At 43.3% G+C, this 19,618-nt stretch overlaps 1 protein-coding gene across 2 annotated transcripts in view; it reads right to left on the bottom strand.

Annotated features, from left to right (window-relative positions):
• Positions 1-13,900, bottom strand: part of reln (reelin) — a 114,914-nt gene extending 101,014 nt beyond the window's left edge. For both annotated transcript variants that reach the window (XM_042495701.1, XM_042495700.1), the window contains exon 1: positions 13,382-13,900. In XM_042495701.1, the coding sequence (XP_042351635.1) occupies positions 13,382-13,634 (253 nt within the window). In that variant the 5' untranslated portion in view covers positions 13,635-13,900. The remainder of the gene's footprint in view (positions 1-13,381) is intronic.
• Positions 13,901-19,618: the final 5,718 nt, after the last annotated feature.

Here is a 19,618-nt window from a genome sequence, read left to right on the forward strand (position 1 = left end):
AAAATTACAGATTATGGCCAACTAAGTGAAAAAGTACTGACATTAGTCAAAGTCTGACGTGCTTCCATAGCTTTTGGGTATGAATGTTTGGGTGGAAGGAGAGTGACACAGTGGTTTGGAGGAGGGGGTTCATAGAGCAGAGGGGAAAGATTGATTTCTAATTAACAAGCTGGTTGCAGTAATGAAAGACTAGATGGTCTCTACTGGCAGTGGATCAATGGGGAGCGTTTCCCTTGACATCCAGTCTTAATCACACCAGCTCAGCTTGGTAAGAATGCACTCATTGCTGTAATTAACGCTGTCATGCTCCCTCCATCACCCCTCACTCACCCCCACCTCTTCTCTGTTGTAACCTCTACCTCAGACCTCTGCTTTCACTTGATAACAAGGCTCACTCAGTGACTTTATTATTCTGTATCCTCTGCTGTCAAGACAAAGTGACATGTGTACACAAAAAAATGTGTTGAGTCACTAACAGACATAGTGATGTTCTTGCTTAAACCTTGACCATGCCTCATTCGCAGCCACAAATACGTACACCAACCCAATCACCAGAAGAAAACTGTGGCATTGTACATTTCTGCACACAGATCTGTTACATCTGTATCTTACTATGTAGCGGATACGTTGAAACTTAACAAGTCTGTTGTTAATGTGTGGTTAGGTTTCAGCATCAAAACCACTTGGTTATGACAAGGAAAGGACAACGCATGCTCATTCCCAATTCGTCAAATACCTACTCTTGTTCCGTGGCTCAACACATCACAATATGTTGCACTAGGTACCCCTCCCTAAATTTGTTAATTTTTTTTTTTTTATTTCAACTCAGAATGTGGAAAAAACTTTGTTTTTAGGTTGACAGAAGTACTCGGTTAGGTTTAGAAAAAAACTAAAAAGATGATTTGGTTTAAAATAAGTAAGCTTGATACTTATGTAATGTAACGTCATGTGACATATGTGACATGACATACTAGCCAACGACAACATTATTAAAACATCTCAACTGACCGCTAAAGGGCTCTGTGCATCAGTGTCTGATGCCTAAAGACCACTGAGCAAGCATTGGTATTTGACGAGTTGGAAGTGATACCAGTTTGGTAAAGATCTTGCTTTGGCTTAAAATACCAGATTTGGGGGGCCTAATCCCCACTGAAAGAGCAGCAAAGTCTCCATTTTTTAAAAAAAAAGAAAAAAAAGAAGCTTTATGTTGCACAGTTCCTGATGAAAGAACAGCAACAGGTCACAAAAAAACCCCAAAAACACATTTGGTGACTAAAATGGTGCTGGAAACACAGAGATGTGTCCTTTAAACAGGTCTCTGTTGTTTCGTTGTTTGTTGGTGTTGAACAGTGGTCTGCAGCTTGGCAGGCTTCTCGCCTAAGATACACACTGTCCACAGTCCCCTCCAACTCCCCATGGTGGAGGAAGTCAGCTCATATACTCTGTCACTTCAGAAACCTTAATATGACACTTACAAACATGCAGATGTAACACAGTCCTAGTCTGCAGAAATGTACAAAGCCAACATTTTCTTCTGGCGATGGGGCTGAGAACACAGTCAACTGCAACAGGGCACAAACGTCCCAGTACCTTGACACAGGTATACTAGTTTAAGGTTTTCCTAATTACTTTTTGGTACTTCCAATACCTATTTAATCTGAACAAAAGGATGAAGATACAGGTATTTCTCTGATATCTTTTCTCCCTTACATGTGACTTTATCTAAAACACTTTATCCTGGCAATTTAACAGAGAGATTAAAAAGGATGCAATAAATAAACATGACTGTGTCTATCTATTGTCACTGGTAGGACTGCCAGAGGGGGCTGAGGTAAATGCTGAGGTGTGATTAAGAGCCAGTTTCATTTCATATTCTTGGTCCCTGTGAAAGTGAGCACTAAGCGGCAGGTGACAGACACATGTTCCCAGCTCTGTGTTAATTTTTGAGACAAAAAGTAAAGCTGAGGACAGAACCAGCCAAAGAGAGAGAGAAAGACACTGTCCTTAACATTGGATGGACACAGCCGGTCTCTCTAGAGAACAGTGAGGCAGGAAGCTGTAGTTTCACTTTTTCTTCATCGGTCTGAATTTTAGTTGCCAGTCTCTGACACGCAATCAAACAACTGGTCCACTGAGGTGTAAGACACGCTGCTTCTCTGGGTACTCCTCGGTAGAGAGAGAGAGAGATTTTTTATATACTGATGACAGCAAGGAAAAGTAAACATAAGCTTGCTGTAGAGAAATCTTCCAGTAAAATCCTAAGAGCAAGATAAATATACTAATTGTTACTGTGGTCTACTGGAAGATTCTCTGTCGATGTTCTGTTCCCCAGTCACTGATGACACGTAGACCTGTGGGGGCCAGAGGTGTGAGGTTTGATATGTGGGATTTCAGAACAGAGCATGAGGGGAATTAAGTATTTTCAGGGGCCCTGTAAACACTAACCCCCTCACCCATAATGTCACTTTCTGCAGCCATTTGTGTGAGCCTGTGCGTGCGCGCGGATGTGTAATCTGCCTCTGCCAGCCTGCCGTGTCTCTGTGGGCAGAGTGGGCCTGGCTGTTTGAAGGAGGCTGGAGCTGAATGGGGGGTAGAGCTGGGGCTAATCCGCCTGTGCCACGCGCCATGTGCCCAGCACCCAGCCAGTTGCACCATGCCGCCTCCTCTGTAGTGGGTCCATTGGAGCGCTACAAGGCCCTCTGAATGCTATCAGCACAGACGACACACTGCCCCCCAAGCAGGGATTACAGCTCTCTCTCAATGAAGCCGCCAGGAGGAGGATCCAGAGCAAGAGGAGGAGTAGAGGGAGGAGGAGGTACACAATCCTCCAACAGGAGCTCCATTCTCTAAAAGGAAGAGGCCATCGGCAAAGCTGACACGCTAATCAACAGCGGCTGGGAAACCACCCCATGAGAACAACACGTCCAGCGCGAAGGATGGGGAGGAGGGAAGAAAGGTTTAAAAAGGATCCATCACTTTTTTCAAAATCCGGCTTAGAGCCACTTGGTACTCCTTCAGGAGAATGAACACTGGCCCATTGTTACGAGGTAGATTGGGATGGCGACATTAGCATGAGTTTGCATAGACAAACGGCGCTCCTAATGATGTATGTAGACCTGGTGTTTGGGCTTTCTGTTATAGGATAAAAAATATAATTATGTTTACAACCTGTTTGTGAGTTGAAAGTAAACATCAAAGAGGCAGAGGAAAGGGGGAGATTGTAACATGGCAATAAAAAATAATTCAAATAGACTGTAGCAGGGTGCTTCCCTTGTGTTTTGCTAGTGGAAAACTTTGGCAGTAAATGTAGTGTGGTTGGGCATTATCTTCACCCTCCAGGTTAAGAGTGTGTTGTGTGGGCTCTGTGAGCTAGTGTTCTGTTTCTCACTATGATTTATCATAGGGACCGATACATATACAATGACTCTAATACAGAATTCCTCATTAACCTTAATTTTCAGCAACAACAGGAAAAGAGTAAGTTAAAAAAAAGAATGCTACTGAATACTTTGTGCTTCAGGCATGGAAAAACTCATACTGTCACCATAGTTTTGGTTTTACATGTTAAAGTTGTGCCAGGAGTGGAATCTTTGTCGGTGCTTCTGCTGTGTAAAACTTAAACCTCCAGACACCAGAAAGAGACACGCGGGAAACACAGCAAGCAAGTACGTATTAGGACAGCAGGAGCCTAGCATCTGCACACCCCAGCTTGTATTATCAACAGAGACGCACTCCAAATTAGGCAAACCCCCAAAAGGCAAGCACACACTCCAACACCCTGAAAATACTTACGCCCACTCGTCTGCCCACTCATGAAAGTTACTGAAAACACAACTCACATTTGCTTGTTAAGAGCTTTCTTGTTTTGGCTGGAAAATGAATCCGCTGAGGAAATTGAAAATAAAAAATGTAAGAGCTCCTTGCCGCTTGCCCAGATAAGACTGGCACAGGCACACACCTCTGCCTGGCGGGGATCCACTCGCTGCCTTCATTTTTAGCTCTTTCTACCACACCTGGCACCACGCTGGCATCACTCTGGCACCAGCCTGGCAAAGGCTAACAATGTCACTGTTATCTGAGGCGATTCTCCGTGCTCTGATGCAGTAAATCAATTTTCCACAAATGTAGCGCATAGGTGGCATCTGGGCCATCTTGACTCTCACGGCTTCAATTCTCAGAGCTGCTGCAGCTCACTGCCTCTTTATAGGGAAATGCAAAGGCAGAGACAGATCAAATGTGTGCGCGAGTCTGTTGTACCATTATCACAATGTCATAGGTTTGTACAGAATGTTATAATAGCTGGAGCATGCTCCTGTGACAACAGCTTGACACAGCCATTTAGCACCCGACAGGAGGAAAATAACCTCCTGTTCAAGTTATCATGTCGTATCCTGTTGTAACATCCCCACAAAGTAAAATTGTAATAGCCTGCTGATCAGGACATTTGTGTTTAGCCATTGTAACATCTGACCTGTCTCTATGTCATGATGGATCACCCACTAAGAGCTGAGTGCTGCGTGCATGGCCAAGCGTGCATGTGTGACAAAGGGAAGATTCCCAATGAATATCCATTCTCATTTCTTGCCCATCTGCTCCTTTATATAAAGGAAACCGGCATATCTCGGTGAATACAATGCTCTTTAAATGGTTCATCATTCATTGTCCACAAAGACAGAACACCCAAACACACGCAGCAAGCCCATACAAACAGTAATACACTTGACACACTTCTCTCTGCTCGGTAAAGTGACCTATTCAGACAAAGCAGCAGGAGGCAAAGAGGCTGAAGAGCTGGGAAGCTAATGAATGCACGGGTTTGGACCACTTGAAAGTGCTAGTGCTATCTGCATGCTGCTTTGCCTTTGCTCACAAGAGAGCCATATTAAACCATTAGCCCCTATCCCCTAAACTCCTTCTTCACTCTTTTTCAGTGTCCCTCTCCCCCCAAACCGGATGTCTGCATGAAAACTAGGCCAGTCTTTTGATGGTTCACTGACCAATGCTTGCTGCACCGTAAGAAATACTTAAAGAGTTTTCTTGGTCTTTTAAATAGATTAATATGAAATGCTACAGTTGAGCACAACAGAGACATGACTAGTGGACAGGAAAAGTGGAGACACCAGCCAAATCTAATCACTTTGCAGGAACAGAGCTCTAAGCAATGCCGCACTGACAAGAAGTAGTCAGAGGTCAGAAAGCAGACCCTTAACAGCCCCCTCAGAGGTTAAGTGCTGCAGAAGGCGATGATGACATCCGTCGAGCTGCTGAAGTCACAGCAGATTGATGCCATTTTGGTATTCAATCTAAAGACAGAGACGACTGTGAGTTTGTGAAGACCTTACAGGAATAGTTTGCCCAAAATCTGAAAAACATACATTACATTACACATACATTTTTTCTCTTTTCTGCAGTGCTATTTATCACTCTTGAATGTTTTGGTGTGAGCTGCGGAGTGTTGGAAATATCAGCTGTAGAGATATCTGCCTTCTGTTGAATATAATGATACTGAACGGCACTTGGCTTGTGGCGCTTAAAGCCAAAAATGTACATTTGAAAAACTCAATAGCAATGTCTCTTTCCAGAAAGAGTGAGTAAGGCTGCAGTGGTATGAGATTGCTATGGTACAATAAGCGTCTCAGAACATGTCACTGTTTCGCAGTATTACAGAATTATTATTATCAGTTACAATAACCCGTAAGTAAATGAAAAGAGAAGGCTCTTTTGGGGGGGTGAACAAAAGTTTTAGTACTATGATTAAACCTTTTCTTTAAAAAATGGAAATATCTATAAAAAAAGTGTCTCTTTTGAAAATAGCCAAAATAAAGGTGAGATTCTCTGCCCAGTTTCATTCTTTTTCAATAGGCTACTGTAGAAAAGTACGTGTACACGGTATATCTGTCAATTTTCATACCATTGTATACACTGAAACTAGTATACTGCTGCAACCATAATCATGATAATCACCAAACCTCGTTGTGACCAGTTTAATGTCAGAACTATTTTCCCCCTCTCGTGATACACTGCCAGCTGAATCACTGTGCATCTAGTGTGAGTTCATCTACTGCTAGCTCATCTTGCACTGTTGAGCTAACTACAGCTCAGCTGAGGAGGACACCATTAATGATTACATCTTGCACTGTCATGAGCCTTTTGTCCGTTAGTGGATGCACTCTTCCTACTGCACAGTGATTTGGTTGGTGGTTGTAGCTTGGTAGAAAGAAAATAGTTCCTACATGAAGCTGCTCACAACGAGGTCTGTGGATTACCTTGAGTAATCAAGTCATAATTTCTGGAAAGAAACATTGCTCTTGAGTATTTCAGATGTATCTTTTGGCACTTTGAGCACTATGAGTCAAGTGCCATCTAGTTCCATAACACTTGAGAAAGGGCAGATATCTCTATGGCCAATATTTCTAAACAATCTAGATTAATAAATAGCACAATAGGTAAGGGGAAAAATATGTATTTTTTATCTTGGGGTGAACTGTTCCTTTATGATGGGCCCTGTTTCATGGTGTCTCACTGTAGCTTTACTGATATGACCTGGTATATAGTAGGATTATATCTTCTTTCCTACAGCTTAACCAGGGCCTTGCGTCTGTGACCTTCACTTCGACATGAATGACTTGTTGTTCAACAGACATCAGTCAAAGCACACGCACAGAAAAAAGCTCCCCCAACCACGACAAGTAATCAACTTTGCAGATAGATAATAGCCTCTTTCCCATTGCAAGGCACACTGAGTTGTTCTGGTGGTTGGCAGGAGAGCGGCTGAAGTAATTCACAATGTCTAATCTGATAGGTTATCATGGGAAGAGCTGATGGCATTTTGTGGGGATGAATTTATCTCCAAGTTCCCATTAAGAATGTCATTTAGTGGCAATGTCCAAATCTCCTTGAAATGTTGATTGTTTCTCAGGCCTCTTCAATCATTTGCACATGAAAAGGTCCATGGAACAGGGACTGCTGTAGAGACCATTGACAGATTAGCAATGGCCATTTCAGCCTGTACTGTCAACTAGTTCTCTAAGCAGCTCTCTTGTTTTACCCTCTGTCACTTTCCCTCGCACCGCTGTTTCTCCTCCTGTTTTTCTATTGTGTCACTGTGGTGGAGACACGCTGAATCCCATTGAATCTTGTTTGGCTTTCAATAGTGTGTAGGAACAATGAATACTGTGAGTGGGGGAGCCACGCTGACTACCTGAACCTGCATGCCTCAGTCGGGGCCTGTGTGAGTGGCTCATTCGGTGCTTTACATTGACATCAACAACCCTGCATATAGAGACACACACAGAAACTCCACACTATATGCAAATCCACATACTGACAATACAAAGACTCACTTAAGCTTTTCTAACACTATAAACACAAAATCGACAGACTGAGGCTACGGTCACATCACAAGCAAATGTGACCCAACTCCACTTTTTGCTCTCATTCGACGCTGATCTGATTTTCTCAGAATAGTGTGGACAAAGAAATCAGATTTTTTACAATCAGATCTGAGAAACTATCATATATGGTCCTAAATACAATACATACTTGGCCATGTGGCCGCTGTGAGAATGTTGTGTGTTTTTCCCATACACTCATGGTATCGCGCAGTTGCAATTATTAACCGCATTGCATTGTGTCGCAGCGGTCCACTTAAACTACAGAAGGCTTCCACAGCCATATTGCTGCTGCAGTAGGCTACCAAAGTTGCCAGCCAATACAGCCCGACTGCCAGACACCTTCTGACGGGGATAGCTTGCCTACATGCCGTGACAGCATTGTTGTGAAGCACCGACAGATATATTGGAATGTAGCCCTGGACATAAGGTTTGGAGGAACTCCTCTGTGAAACCTCTCCCAGCTGCACCCACAACTCTCTCTCCAGAGAACTACCATGGATGTATAAAGATACCTGAATAAAGTGTTGGAGGCAGAACCCCGTTCTTTCCTATAAAAGTTGCTCAGTGGTGCATGAAGCCAAACCCATTTACATGATGCATTTGAAATTGCCCAAAACATTGACACTGTTTCTGTATCATTGGGTCCATAGAGCAGGTGCACTGCTCTATGGGTCACTGTTAGTCAGACGAAAAAAGTACTTTTAAAATACACTCAAACACGTCATTCTGATCCAAATCGTACTAAATTGAATTTCTTGAAATGGGATTAACAGACCTAGATAGTGCGATTGGAAGTCAACTTCCTCCGTCATGTGCACACCTTAGTCACACTGTAACTGGACTAAAATATCTGCGTGTGCTCCTTGTCCCCGTGCTTGCCTCCCTTGGTGGTTAGGGATGGGGACTGTTCATTATTTATGAGGGGGGAAGGGGTGCTGCAAAACGGGCCAGGCATTTGAAAAAAAATGTTGCCACTGAGGAGGGATTTGTGTTTTTAATTTTGGCTTAAGTGAGGGACATACAACTTAGAAGGTAGTATTTTACATTCATTTTAAATAAAAAAGTCACAACTTAGTCATCTCCCTCCTCTGAAAAATAACGTAGTCACAGAACACCGGCATGAAAGCTAAGTGATGTACTGCTAGGGAAGGGGCAGCAGCAAAACATATTTCAGCCACTGAAAAAAATGAATAGACGTGTAAGTGTATATTATATTTCAATATTTGCTCCTCTTTAACTTACACAATAGCGACTCGAGGCAGCGGTAGACAAGCAGCTTCACCGTGTGGTGGAGTAAAATGATGATGTTGATGTTTTTCTCAATGGAGTCTGGTGTTTTTGATATAACGGTTTCAAATCCCCGTCAGTCCCCGGGCTGTCTTACAGCAAGGTTAAGCAGTGAAAATATTCTAAATATAGCTTATACTTAAACTTATATTTCTTTTTTTAGGTGTCTTAAAACTAATCAATGACGGCAGAGTTTTTCAGTGCCATTTGATTATATGTAGTCTACTTGATGCAGCAGATTTCTACCACAAAGTTATTGAAAATAAACAGTTGTGATTGTGATTCTATATCATACACTTTATAAGTAATAGTTTATTGCAACTAGCTGTTGCTGTTGGGGTATATCTCAACGTGTTGTGGCAGAGTCAGACATAATGCCGTAAAAAAATCAATTCTCTGGGCAGCCTCTAGCTCACCTACTAGAGTGTGTGCCCCATATGCTGAGGAAAAAAATCGATTCTCAACCAGTGCTTGTATACTGCGACAAGGACAGTTGTCCAAAAATGGCCTAATCAAGCTATAACCATAGCTCAACTAAACTTCACGTGTAAATAGACTGAGTGGAAGTCATTTTACAGGAGTTGTAATGCTCAAAAAGAGGTGTCTCTTCCAATATAAGTCGTGAGAAAAACTTTTCAGGCCCAATGGCATCATAGGATGGGCTTGGAAGGTGTACTTCCACTGTCTTGCCACTACGAAAATCAGCTTTAAAGCCCAAAGCACTTCCCAAGGGCCTGAGAACTACCAGCACTAGCTACTATTAGAGCTTGTGGACCCAAAGCCTATTCATACCACAGCCTGTTATCCTGAAAACAAACAACTATTGCTTCGAAAAGGCTAAACACCAAAACTCAAGCATATAGCTAACTATTATTGAGAATAATGTCACTGGATCCTTCTATTAAAGCGATTATTCAATCCTTATTCAAATTCCTGTTTTGCAAATATGACGGGGTATTTTGTTTGAGCACGCATCTGTGTGACGTCATTGTTTGCATGCAAGAAGTTTCAGGGCAGAGATCAGTTCACAATGATGTCGGTTATGGGTCACTTCAAACATGTACGTGACAGAAAGATGGGATTTGGGGAAAAAATCTGAATTGGACATAAAGCCTTGTAATGTGAATGTAGCCTAACTGACACCAGACATAGCACTGTTTTCTGTATAAACAAACATTCTTGAAACTGCTGTCACAATAAACACAACTGGACCTTTAATCACAAGTGCACACGCATCATTACAACCTAGAATGAAATTGTCAGAAAAAAGGCACAGATTCCTCGACACACAGAGGCACTCAATCAATCTCACTGGCCCAATTTCCGCTCATGCACCTCCATTTTTCCTGCTATTCTCTACTGACTTGCAGAGGACACCGCGCTGCAACACCATTCCCTCACCAATCTTTTCTATTGTACTTTCTAATCATACTGCATAACACCGTAGATTGATGTCCCCCCTGCTCATGATTTGAATCCAATGTGTTTTACAGGAAAGGCCATGTTTTCTGATACTAAAACAGTCTGTTTGAAGGAATTTTGCCTCTTCCTGTTCTCCCACTGCTGTGTCACCATTCCTTTTTGAACACTGTTATTCATCTGTGAAAATGAATACATAATCTTTCCAAAGACAAGAAACAAGAATGAAAAACAACACTCTCTGATTGACTGTGTTTAGAAACAGGGCTCTGGGTTTTGTGTTCTGATGTTGCTTCCTATAAACATGCGGTTGTTGTGCGGGGAACATCTCGCATTCCCACAGCAGTGAAAAGAGGTCAGAGACAAAATAAAAAATGCTTTGACATTATTGAAATAAAGAACTGCTTCCTGAGTGTAGCAAAAGTGGTTCAGAAGGGTTGTTTGATTATTTAGAGGACAGGCTCAAATCCCAGCGTGACCTTTCTTCTTTTCGCTGCTCTCTCTCTTCTGAAAGATAAGGCTGTATGTGGGCAGTATGTGAGTGTGTGTGAGTGACACTTGGTCTCCATTTGTCTGGTACAAGGATTGACCCTAGAGTCTGAATGCAAGCACACAAATCTTTTCATTTCCCCTCGTTCTGTTTCCCAGCAGTTCAGAGTGTCTCTACAGTATTTCTGTTTCCATTTTGTCCACTACGACCCTGCCAATACACCCACCCTCTCAAACATTTCACACAGAGAGTAACGCAACCTCTCTTGGTCATTTCATTCTGATAGCTAAACACAGTAATCTCGTCGATAACACACACACACAGAGTACGCTGCCCACACATGGTCTTATCACTCAAAAGCAACAGAGAAGCGAGAGGCAGTGAGGTCAGGTCAGAAACCCAATTACCGTACGACAAATCAGCCACACAGAATCTTCCTCTGGCTCGGCACCGAATACTGAGGTGGTTCTTTGAGACACTCACCTCCTGTCTCTTTTATAACAGGTCATCTATCTCTTTTCTTTTTCTAACTTTCCCTCCCTCCACTAACAACCTCTCTCCTTCGCGCTCTTTTTTCAGTTTTCTTTTCTACAGGCCTTCAACAACCACACGGCCAGCATCTCTAATGCCTTCCGCCCACCATTTCCACATGCAGCTCTTTCAGTGGTTAGATCACACATTGCTTTTAGAAGATTAAACCAAATGTAATCCAAAACTAAAACCAAGAGAGCACATAGAAAGCAGCAAAGTAAAAAAAAACCAAAAATAACAATTGGAGATCAAACCAAATAAAAGAAGCATGCAGAAATACAAAAGCTCATTTGCAGAAATGGACAAAAAATGGCACAAATACTTTCCTTGCCATTTTCCCTCACATCACCGGTAGATGTTATTTACAGTTTTTTTCCCTTTCAGTCTTTTTTGCTTTCAGCAGAGTAGGTAAAAACATGTCCACCCTCAATCTAACACCTGTATATAGAGCCTAGAACACCTAATTCCTGCCACAACGAGCCTGGCAGAGACTGTGGTAACAGCATGGAAAGATGGATGTAAGCATCAATGTTTGAGAAGATGAGCGAGAGGTGAAAAAGAGAGACAGAGACTGGGATTGCTACTGATTGCACAACGAAGCGCACAGCCACATTTACCCATGCAAACTCAGTCAATACCCCAGAAATTTAACAATGAGGTGCCATCATGTGCCAAAACATGGGACGGAGAAAAAAAAAGTGAGCAGCTTGGAACCCTGTCATTTTTCCGTGCAAGCCCCGCTGCTGGTATCTTATCTGCTCAATCCTCTCATCGTCATTTAAATCTCCCCCTACTCCATCCGATCCCAGCCTATTTAAATCTCTCCCTCCTCCCAGTCCACCACATTTCTAATGCTAATTATTTAAACCTCTCCGTGCGCTCTATCCCTCCCATCCACCAGCTAGTTATTCAAATCTCTCCCCGCCCGCTCTCCCTACAAGCCCGGCCCCAGTTAAAAGGTGCTTGACTGAAGGGTTGATCCGGGCTGTTATTTTCAGACAGAGGATAATACAGCTTCTTCCAGACTCCTCTCCTTTCACTGCTGTGTTTTCCTGGCCTTCTCGAATCCTTTTCTTTCCATATACTATTACACAAACTCCGCTGCGCATTTCCTTTTTGAAATCAAGAGGTTTATTTGCCGTGATAATGGGCTGTAGTTGTTAACAGAGCAAATACAGTGTAATCAATCCACTGTTTGCCATATCAAATTAGGTGAAATGCAACAAAGACAGGGTTGGGAAAATATATGGGTAAATATATGGGTAATTTATATAATATGTGTGTATATTTAGGGAGTAAGATATAATCAGTAATATCCATACAATGTGTATACATCCAACTCTCAAAGAAGAAGACAGCTGCATGGGAATGTGACCTTAGTCTGTCTGTGGTGGCCTGTGCGGGTCACTGTCCCCTGTGTTAAGTGAGTGGTAAGAGTGAGTGACTGAGCAATGATGACACAGTTTGGGAGGTCAGAGGGGATCATTTTTCCACGACCAGGTGCCAGCACATCAGTGTGGGAAAGAGGACATTAATCTCTGTCTCCTCTTTTATGCTGTGCATGCTTTACTAATTTACAAGTCTTTATTTCTATCAGTCAGAGCTTTGTATGGTGCTCCGTTTGTCCATTCGCACTCGCAGTTTTCGCACCCTCTCTCTCTCTCTCTCTCTCATTCAGTTGGAGGGATCTCGCTGTTAGTCCTGTGGAGAAGCCACCTACACATGGAGCATCAGGATCATAGCTCAGTAAAACACCAAAGCTGCTCACGGCACTGAACAGGAGTCCCACTCAGCATCACTACTTATTACAGTTACATAAATGTTGGTTTCAAACAACAGCCACCCCACACAAACCGCACGCAATATGCACAGACCACAGCGGTACCTCGTGTGTGAAGCAAAGCACCTGCAAGTAAAATGGATTTGCTGTACAAGTGCTCATTATGAAATTGTTTTTTGTGTCTTTCATGTGAAATGTATTCACTCCATAACAATATTAGCAAATTTAGCAATGTGTAAAGCTGCTCCGGGAAAACATCTGCAATTTCAAAGTGAATTTCCTTCACAAGAAGAAAACTATTTTAGGATAATACAAAATACATTCTCTTTTAAACAACCAGCGAAATCTACAATGAGATCAATTCAACACATTTCTTCTTTATACGATTCAACGCTGATGTGAACAAATTTCTGAAAAAATAGCTCCCATTCTCTTCAACATGCAGCAAACAAAAGTGGACACCATAATGGGTGTGCTCACCTTGGTACTCCTGTCCAGGGGTGTAGGCGGTGGGGTTGCCTGTAATTTGGAGGGTGAGTAGCACCTCTCCCCCACCTTCTGCCACCCCAGCTCCCTCCAGCTCCCCGTGGTGGGTGCACAGGAAGAAGAAGGGGTTAAAACGGGGGTAGAAGCTGGCAGGGGGCGCCCCGAAATCCACGCTGCTGCTCCCCAAGACTAGGGCCAGCAGGGCACAGCCTAAGGCGCCCCCGAGAGAGGCCCGCGCCATGGCCATCTGCCCTCACCAAGCGAGGGGCTGAGGGAGTGACGGTGGGTGGAGAGTTGAGGAGAGTGATGAGTGGGAGCGAGGAAGGCACAGGTAGAGTTCCAGAGGACCGCTTTTGGAGTCCACCAAATCAGTCGAAAGTCCAAAAGTGCGTGCGTGAGAGTGTGTGGGTCTGTATGTGTGATATTTATGTGTGTGAGTGTGTGTGGGCTTGGCCGTCAGGAAAACTGTAGAGCTCTGTTCTTCTGCTTCCTCTCCCTGTCCTCTACCTTCACTCTCGGGGAGTTCAGAGCTTCGCCTGTGCTGTCCTGCTCCGGCGTTTAAATACCTCACCCCCTCCCTCTGTTTCCCTCTCTCCTCCCACCCTCCCTCCCTCCCTCTCTCTGTCTCTCTTTCGCTCTAACACCAGCTCCACGCGTGCTGTATGCGCTCTACGAGACGGCCTCCCTCCTCTCTCTCATCCAGCTCTTCTCTCCTCCCTCTTCTCTGCCAGTCTATCACTCTGCCTTTTTCCTTAATCTCTTCCTCCCCCCCTCCTCTCTCCTTCTCTTTACCTCTCACTAAACCACTGTGTTACTCCACATTGCTCTCTTGTATCTCTCTCCTGAGACCTTGACTGTCTTATCTTTATGCATCTGTTAGTTTCTTCATCCCTAACCAGCCCACTGACATATCCCTTCCACTCTCCTCTCTTTCCTTTGTCTTTTTGCCCGTCCACCAGATTGTCTCCTCCTCTCCCACCCACTATCACACCTCCTTTCTCCCTCCCTCTTCCGCTCTCTTCACCTCCCTCTTCTTCCCTGTGTTTCTCTGCTGCTCTCCCACTTCGTCCCCCTCCCCTCCTTCGATCTCCCTCTTTTTCCAACCCTGTACCTCTCTGTCTCTCCTCTCGTCCTCAGCAGCACTCACATTTGTTTTTCTTCTTCTCTACTGTTGCTTTTTTTCATGGATTTTCCATCAGAATCTCCTTTTCCACAGGATTCTCCAACTTTTTTCTCCCTGTCAGAGCAGCATGTGCCGCCTCTCTGCTCTAGATTAACCCACCACCACGGTGCAGACACCAGCTATAACGCTGCCTTCTCTCCCCCACCAGACTCTGCTCCGGCTCACAAAATGATGGATAAGTATTTCTTTAACACCCTTACATCCCCCCCCCCCATCTCACTCTCTCCTTTTCCATCCGGGAATAAATACAAACAACATGAATCTGCACCCCTCACACTTTTCAGCCACGCACTCCCTCCATCTCTCTCTCATCCATCTCTTGTTTGGGTGTAAGTGATACACTATGCACCCCCTCGCATATTCTCTCGGCAGACAAAGTCTGCTGTATAATGTGGTTCTGCAGAGAAAACCACATTAAATAAATTATAACGGTAAAGGGAAACTTAAAGAACTCGCTGTTAACACCGCTGAGCGTCTCCTCTGGCGTTTCTCTTTAGCTGCCTGCTGGGTTTGTGTGGTTAAGTGCCTATTACAGACATAAACACTCCCAAGCCAGCGAGCTGCACACACTCTCACAGCCACTTCATGTCCAAACAGCCTGACTGACCCACAGCAGGAGCACACAGCCAGGCCGGCATGGCCAGATGCTTTCACACAAACCACTAAACACACACACACACACACACACACACACACACACACACACACACACACACACGCACACACGCACACATTATCCCTACACACATGTCCATATGCACATTCATGGATGAGCATGAGGAGACACACGGGAGCAAAATGCATGTGTATCATATACTGTAAATCTCTCTTTTAAATTTCTTGTTTCTCTCTGTTTTGGTATTTAGAGTGATTTGTATTTTTATGAAGTGAAATCATTCACCTGCCAGGCCAGCTGCTGCACCCAGACCAGCTCCAGTCAGCATGTTTATCCACAGAGCAGTCCAGACATGCAAGAAGGCTGGACAAAAAGGCAAATATTATGCAACTTTGAAGAGCTTCACAGCCTCACTTTGTGGATTTACATCATGATGGCCAGTCTGCTCTATCCTAACTTACAAAGTAATGTCTGAACTGTCATAAAAGTCAGACAAGTTAAAACTGCACGGCCTAGAAATTCTTCAAATACAGTTACTTACAGACTGATTTTAAAGAAAATTTGATTTAAACACTCTTCTGTTAGATCTGAAACCAAAACAAATGCACCTCCTTTCTCAAATAAATGCCTGCTCTGTGCTCTCCTCGTCATATTGAGTCTTTCACAATTCAGTCTCAACTGAGTACACTTTATGCCTGATGAGATCATATGTTTGAGTTCTAGTACTTCAGGTTTTTTTCTCATCCATGGACATTGCACACAGCAACAACTCTTCCAAAAACTTAAAAACCTTCAAGAACTAAGTCATCAATGTTTCTCAAATGAGCAAAGCACATCTTTCCCTAAATAGAGTCCACTGTAATACTGTGACCAGCGCCCTGCTGCTTCTGTTGCCCATGGGACAACACAACATCAGAGGGCTACATAAAGTGATGTGGAAAGCGTGACAGCGGCTTCACAAGGACCAGGTGTGTTGTAATGTTTGTTTTAGTATGCCAATTAAAGACAGTGTCAAGGGTGTGAACTGTAGCCCTATGAGAACAGCAGTGGAAAAGAAAGTACAGTAAAGAAACAGTGAACTGAACTGAAAGCAGTAACTTTTCAGAGACACTGTGCGTCCTCCCCTGTTGCTCCACGAGGTCAGATAGGTGGACCATTCTGCTGAGACTGGAGAGTGAGGTCAGAGGTTATCTCAGTCCTCTGTTGTTCCTCTCAACCAGTCCACAGCCACCCGCCAGCTCCTCAATGCCTTAATTAAGCACTTTTAATTAATCTAACTGCATTAACTCACCGGTGAGACTTCTTAAAGAGCTTAAGTCCTCACAGTGTGTGCGGCTTTGATAGCCTTCTACTCTGTCAATGTTACTTTTAGTTCCAGCCTCGAGCTTGCGCTGAAAAATACACCTTTTAACTTACACGTTTTGACTTGGATTCATCATTAAACTTCTGTAATAACAAAGTGAACGAGAAGTTATTTGACAAAGGGGTGGTGAAATATGCAATCTTTCCTTTTATATTACTTCAAAATGTCCTGTTAGGAGCATATACATAAAAGCCATATTGGATGTGGCAATCCTGATGTGGTTGTCTTATGAATATTTCACTGAATGTGTGACAGTTTTTTTTTTGGTATTACATTGCTCTACAAAACATTACACCTGCTAAATCTCTTCACCTTTATTTGGAGAACCTCCAGATAAGAAACACGGAGTTGTAAAACAAAATAAGCAAGCAGACAAACAGGCTGTTACAGAACTAAAAAGTGAGATAGTCCCTGTGATGTGATACCATATGACAACTCATTAGCAAGGTTAATGTAGCACAAATTCCAATCCAATTTTCAAAAATCTGCAATTGAGAATGCAGATTTATGCACCTTTCCACTTATTACCGTTATGCTAATATTTGGAGTTGGTTCAGCGAGATGAACAGTAGGTGGCTCTAAATTTCCAAACGGGCGCCATTAAATCATTGCAGAAGAAGGGCAACAAGATGATGTACTTAAAAGAGGGCCAGTCAGTCAGCAAATGTTGGAATAAAACGTATAAAACATGATGGTTTCTTTCACGTATTAATTAATATGAGGACAGTAAACGGCTACTCATCACTTTACACAGATTGTTTGTGATTTCTTTTTTCCTTTTTTAAATTTTCAACATTTTTAAGTCAAACCCTAACTCTAACCCTAACCCATGGCCATGGGTGTCACTTTACAATGTGGTGGAGTAAAAGCTGCGTAGTGATACCCTAAGAATCAGGGCACATCCTCCAGCCCCCTTTTTAGCTGCTAATCAGCAGTCCTACAGCTCACTTTTTCGGTTGGTTGGTCAATCAACAAAAATTTCCCCACCCTTTGGCTGCCTCTGTTTTTGCTCTGGGAGCCTGAAATCTGGTATGGATGTCAAGTGTGTGTTTGTGAAGGTTTGTCTCTGTGTTAATCCCAATTGGTTAAAAGGGGGCATGGTAATCAGGGGACGCATGTGCATATATTGTAACAAGTTTTGCAGATTTGCACTTCTTTTTAAAAGGGAAACCACTATCTACTGCCCTCCAGGCAGCATGGAAAAGACATGGAAGCCAAAAGACCAGATGTTTCAACACTGTTCTGCTATCAACACTTCAGGGTGAATCTCCCTCAGCACTGGCCCGTTGCATTTTTTAAGGATTTTAACAACCTCTGTGGCCTTTGCCAGAGAGCCCACAGTCCACATACACTGTGTCAGTCAGAAGTTTGTTAGTGTTAGCATTGCTGTCCGACAACATTGCAACATGAGGTCAACAGTTCTCCACTGATAACTGTTAACAGTTCAGCTCTGTGTTGAGCACCACTCTGTTGGGAGTTTGGTCCTGTGAACAGGAGGCCCTGCCTGGAGGGATTTCTCCTCCAAGGAGGTTGAACGTGGAATCTGAAAAGACCATGTTCAAAGCTTCCAGAACTACGAAGACTACTCAAAAGAGTGACAAGAAGGTCCTCTGTGCCTGTCACGGTGGCAACTGAAAAACCTGCAGGGTAACATCAGCAGTGGATGACCGAAAAGGCTTTTCAGGCTTGGATAGCAGACGGACCTTATTAATCAGCAGAAGTGTATCAGCAGGCCAGAAGGACTGACTCCTCTGAGCCGAGAAAAAAAAAAGAGTCTAGGAAGGAATTTAAGACGCCAAGAAAAAGGACTCTTGGTTTGTTTCAAAGAGAGGGAGTGTCAGAGTAAGGCATCGACATGTCAGAATGGAGTGCAGGTCTTGTACAACAAACTAAGCAGGTTCACAGGTAGAAAAATGTATCTAAAAAACTCTTTTCAATAATATGTGTCCAGTAAAAAGAAAAAAAAGTCTAACACACCAGCTAAACTAACAAATGAGGTTCAACATGTGTCATTTCATTTTTTACTTCATACAAAAAGATATTTGTATCCTGGATTGACAACAAAATAACAGATGAACAAGTGATAGCCACTATCCCTACAGGATAGTTTACAAGGCTGGTACACCAACAACCCACACAGCTCATTATTTTTAATTAGCCCTACTTATTTAGACAAAAGCACTGTGTCAAAGCCTCTTCATTCATTTCACTGAAACTACTGAATTGATACAAAGGGTTTGCAGATGCATAAAACTAGAGCAGAAAACCCAAGGTTTTCTGGCAAAAAGCTGATCCTGACTCAGTTTTTGCCACAGTGTAGTCCACAGTCAAACTGGACTGGCCAATGAAATATGTGCAACACATATTTAGAATAATGGAAAATGGCCTTTATCAATAAATGCCAGTTTTACAGATTTCACTTCTGTATGCTTACAGCAGCACTACAGAATTTCGCATTTAATGCTCCTGCCCTAAAACTACAGGCCTAAATCTGAACAGGGCCATAAGGTGGCATCAGATTAATAAGAATGTGAGTCTGTGCCACAACCAACGCTAGACTTATAATGGCAAAAAATGTGCTATCTATCGGTCACTAAAGACAGTAACTGACTCAAAGCTCATCATTTAATGCGTTTGATTTTGTGTGCACATGTGCATGCATATGTGTGTTTAGGTGTAACCTTCTGCAGCGTTCTTGGACCAGATCTGCTTCCGTTCCACACATGCTCACAATGTTCAAACACACACTCACAAATACATTTGCCCAAAATGAGGACCCCTGACACGGTGAGTGGGATCCCAGCGCTTTAAGACAGAATGAACACCAGAACAAGTGTTTCTGATGAGGCATGAGGCACAGAGAGAGAGGAGCGGTGTGTGCCAATAGAGCCATCTGTTTTACCTGTAGCAGTCTTTATTAACAGCAACACTCCTCCCTGTACCTGATGGCCTCTGTGTTTTCTTCATGTAGGTCCTGTCCTACATCCATCGCTGTTACACCATGGCCGTTCTGCAGCCCCTTCCTCTATCTGCACACACACACAGACACAGACACACACAGACACTAAT

This window comes from Plectropomus leopardus, chromosome 11, assembly GCF_008729295.1.
Source record: "Plectropomus leopardus isolate mb chromosome 11, YSFRI_Pleo_2.0, whole genome shotgun sequence".
NCBI lineage: Eukaryota > Metazoa > Chordata > Actinopteri > Perciformes > Serranidae > Plectropomus > Plectropomus leopardus.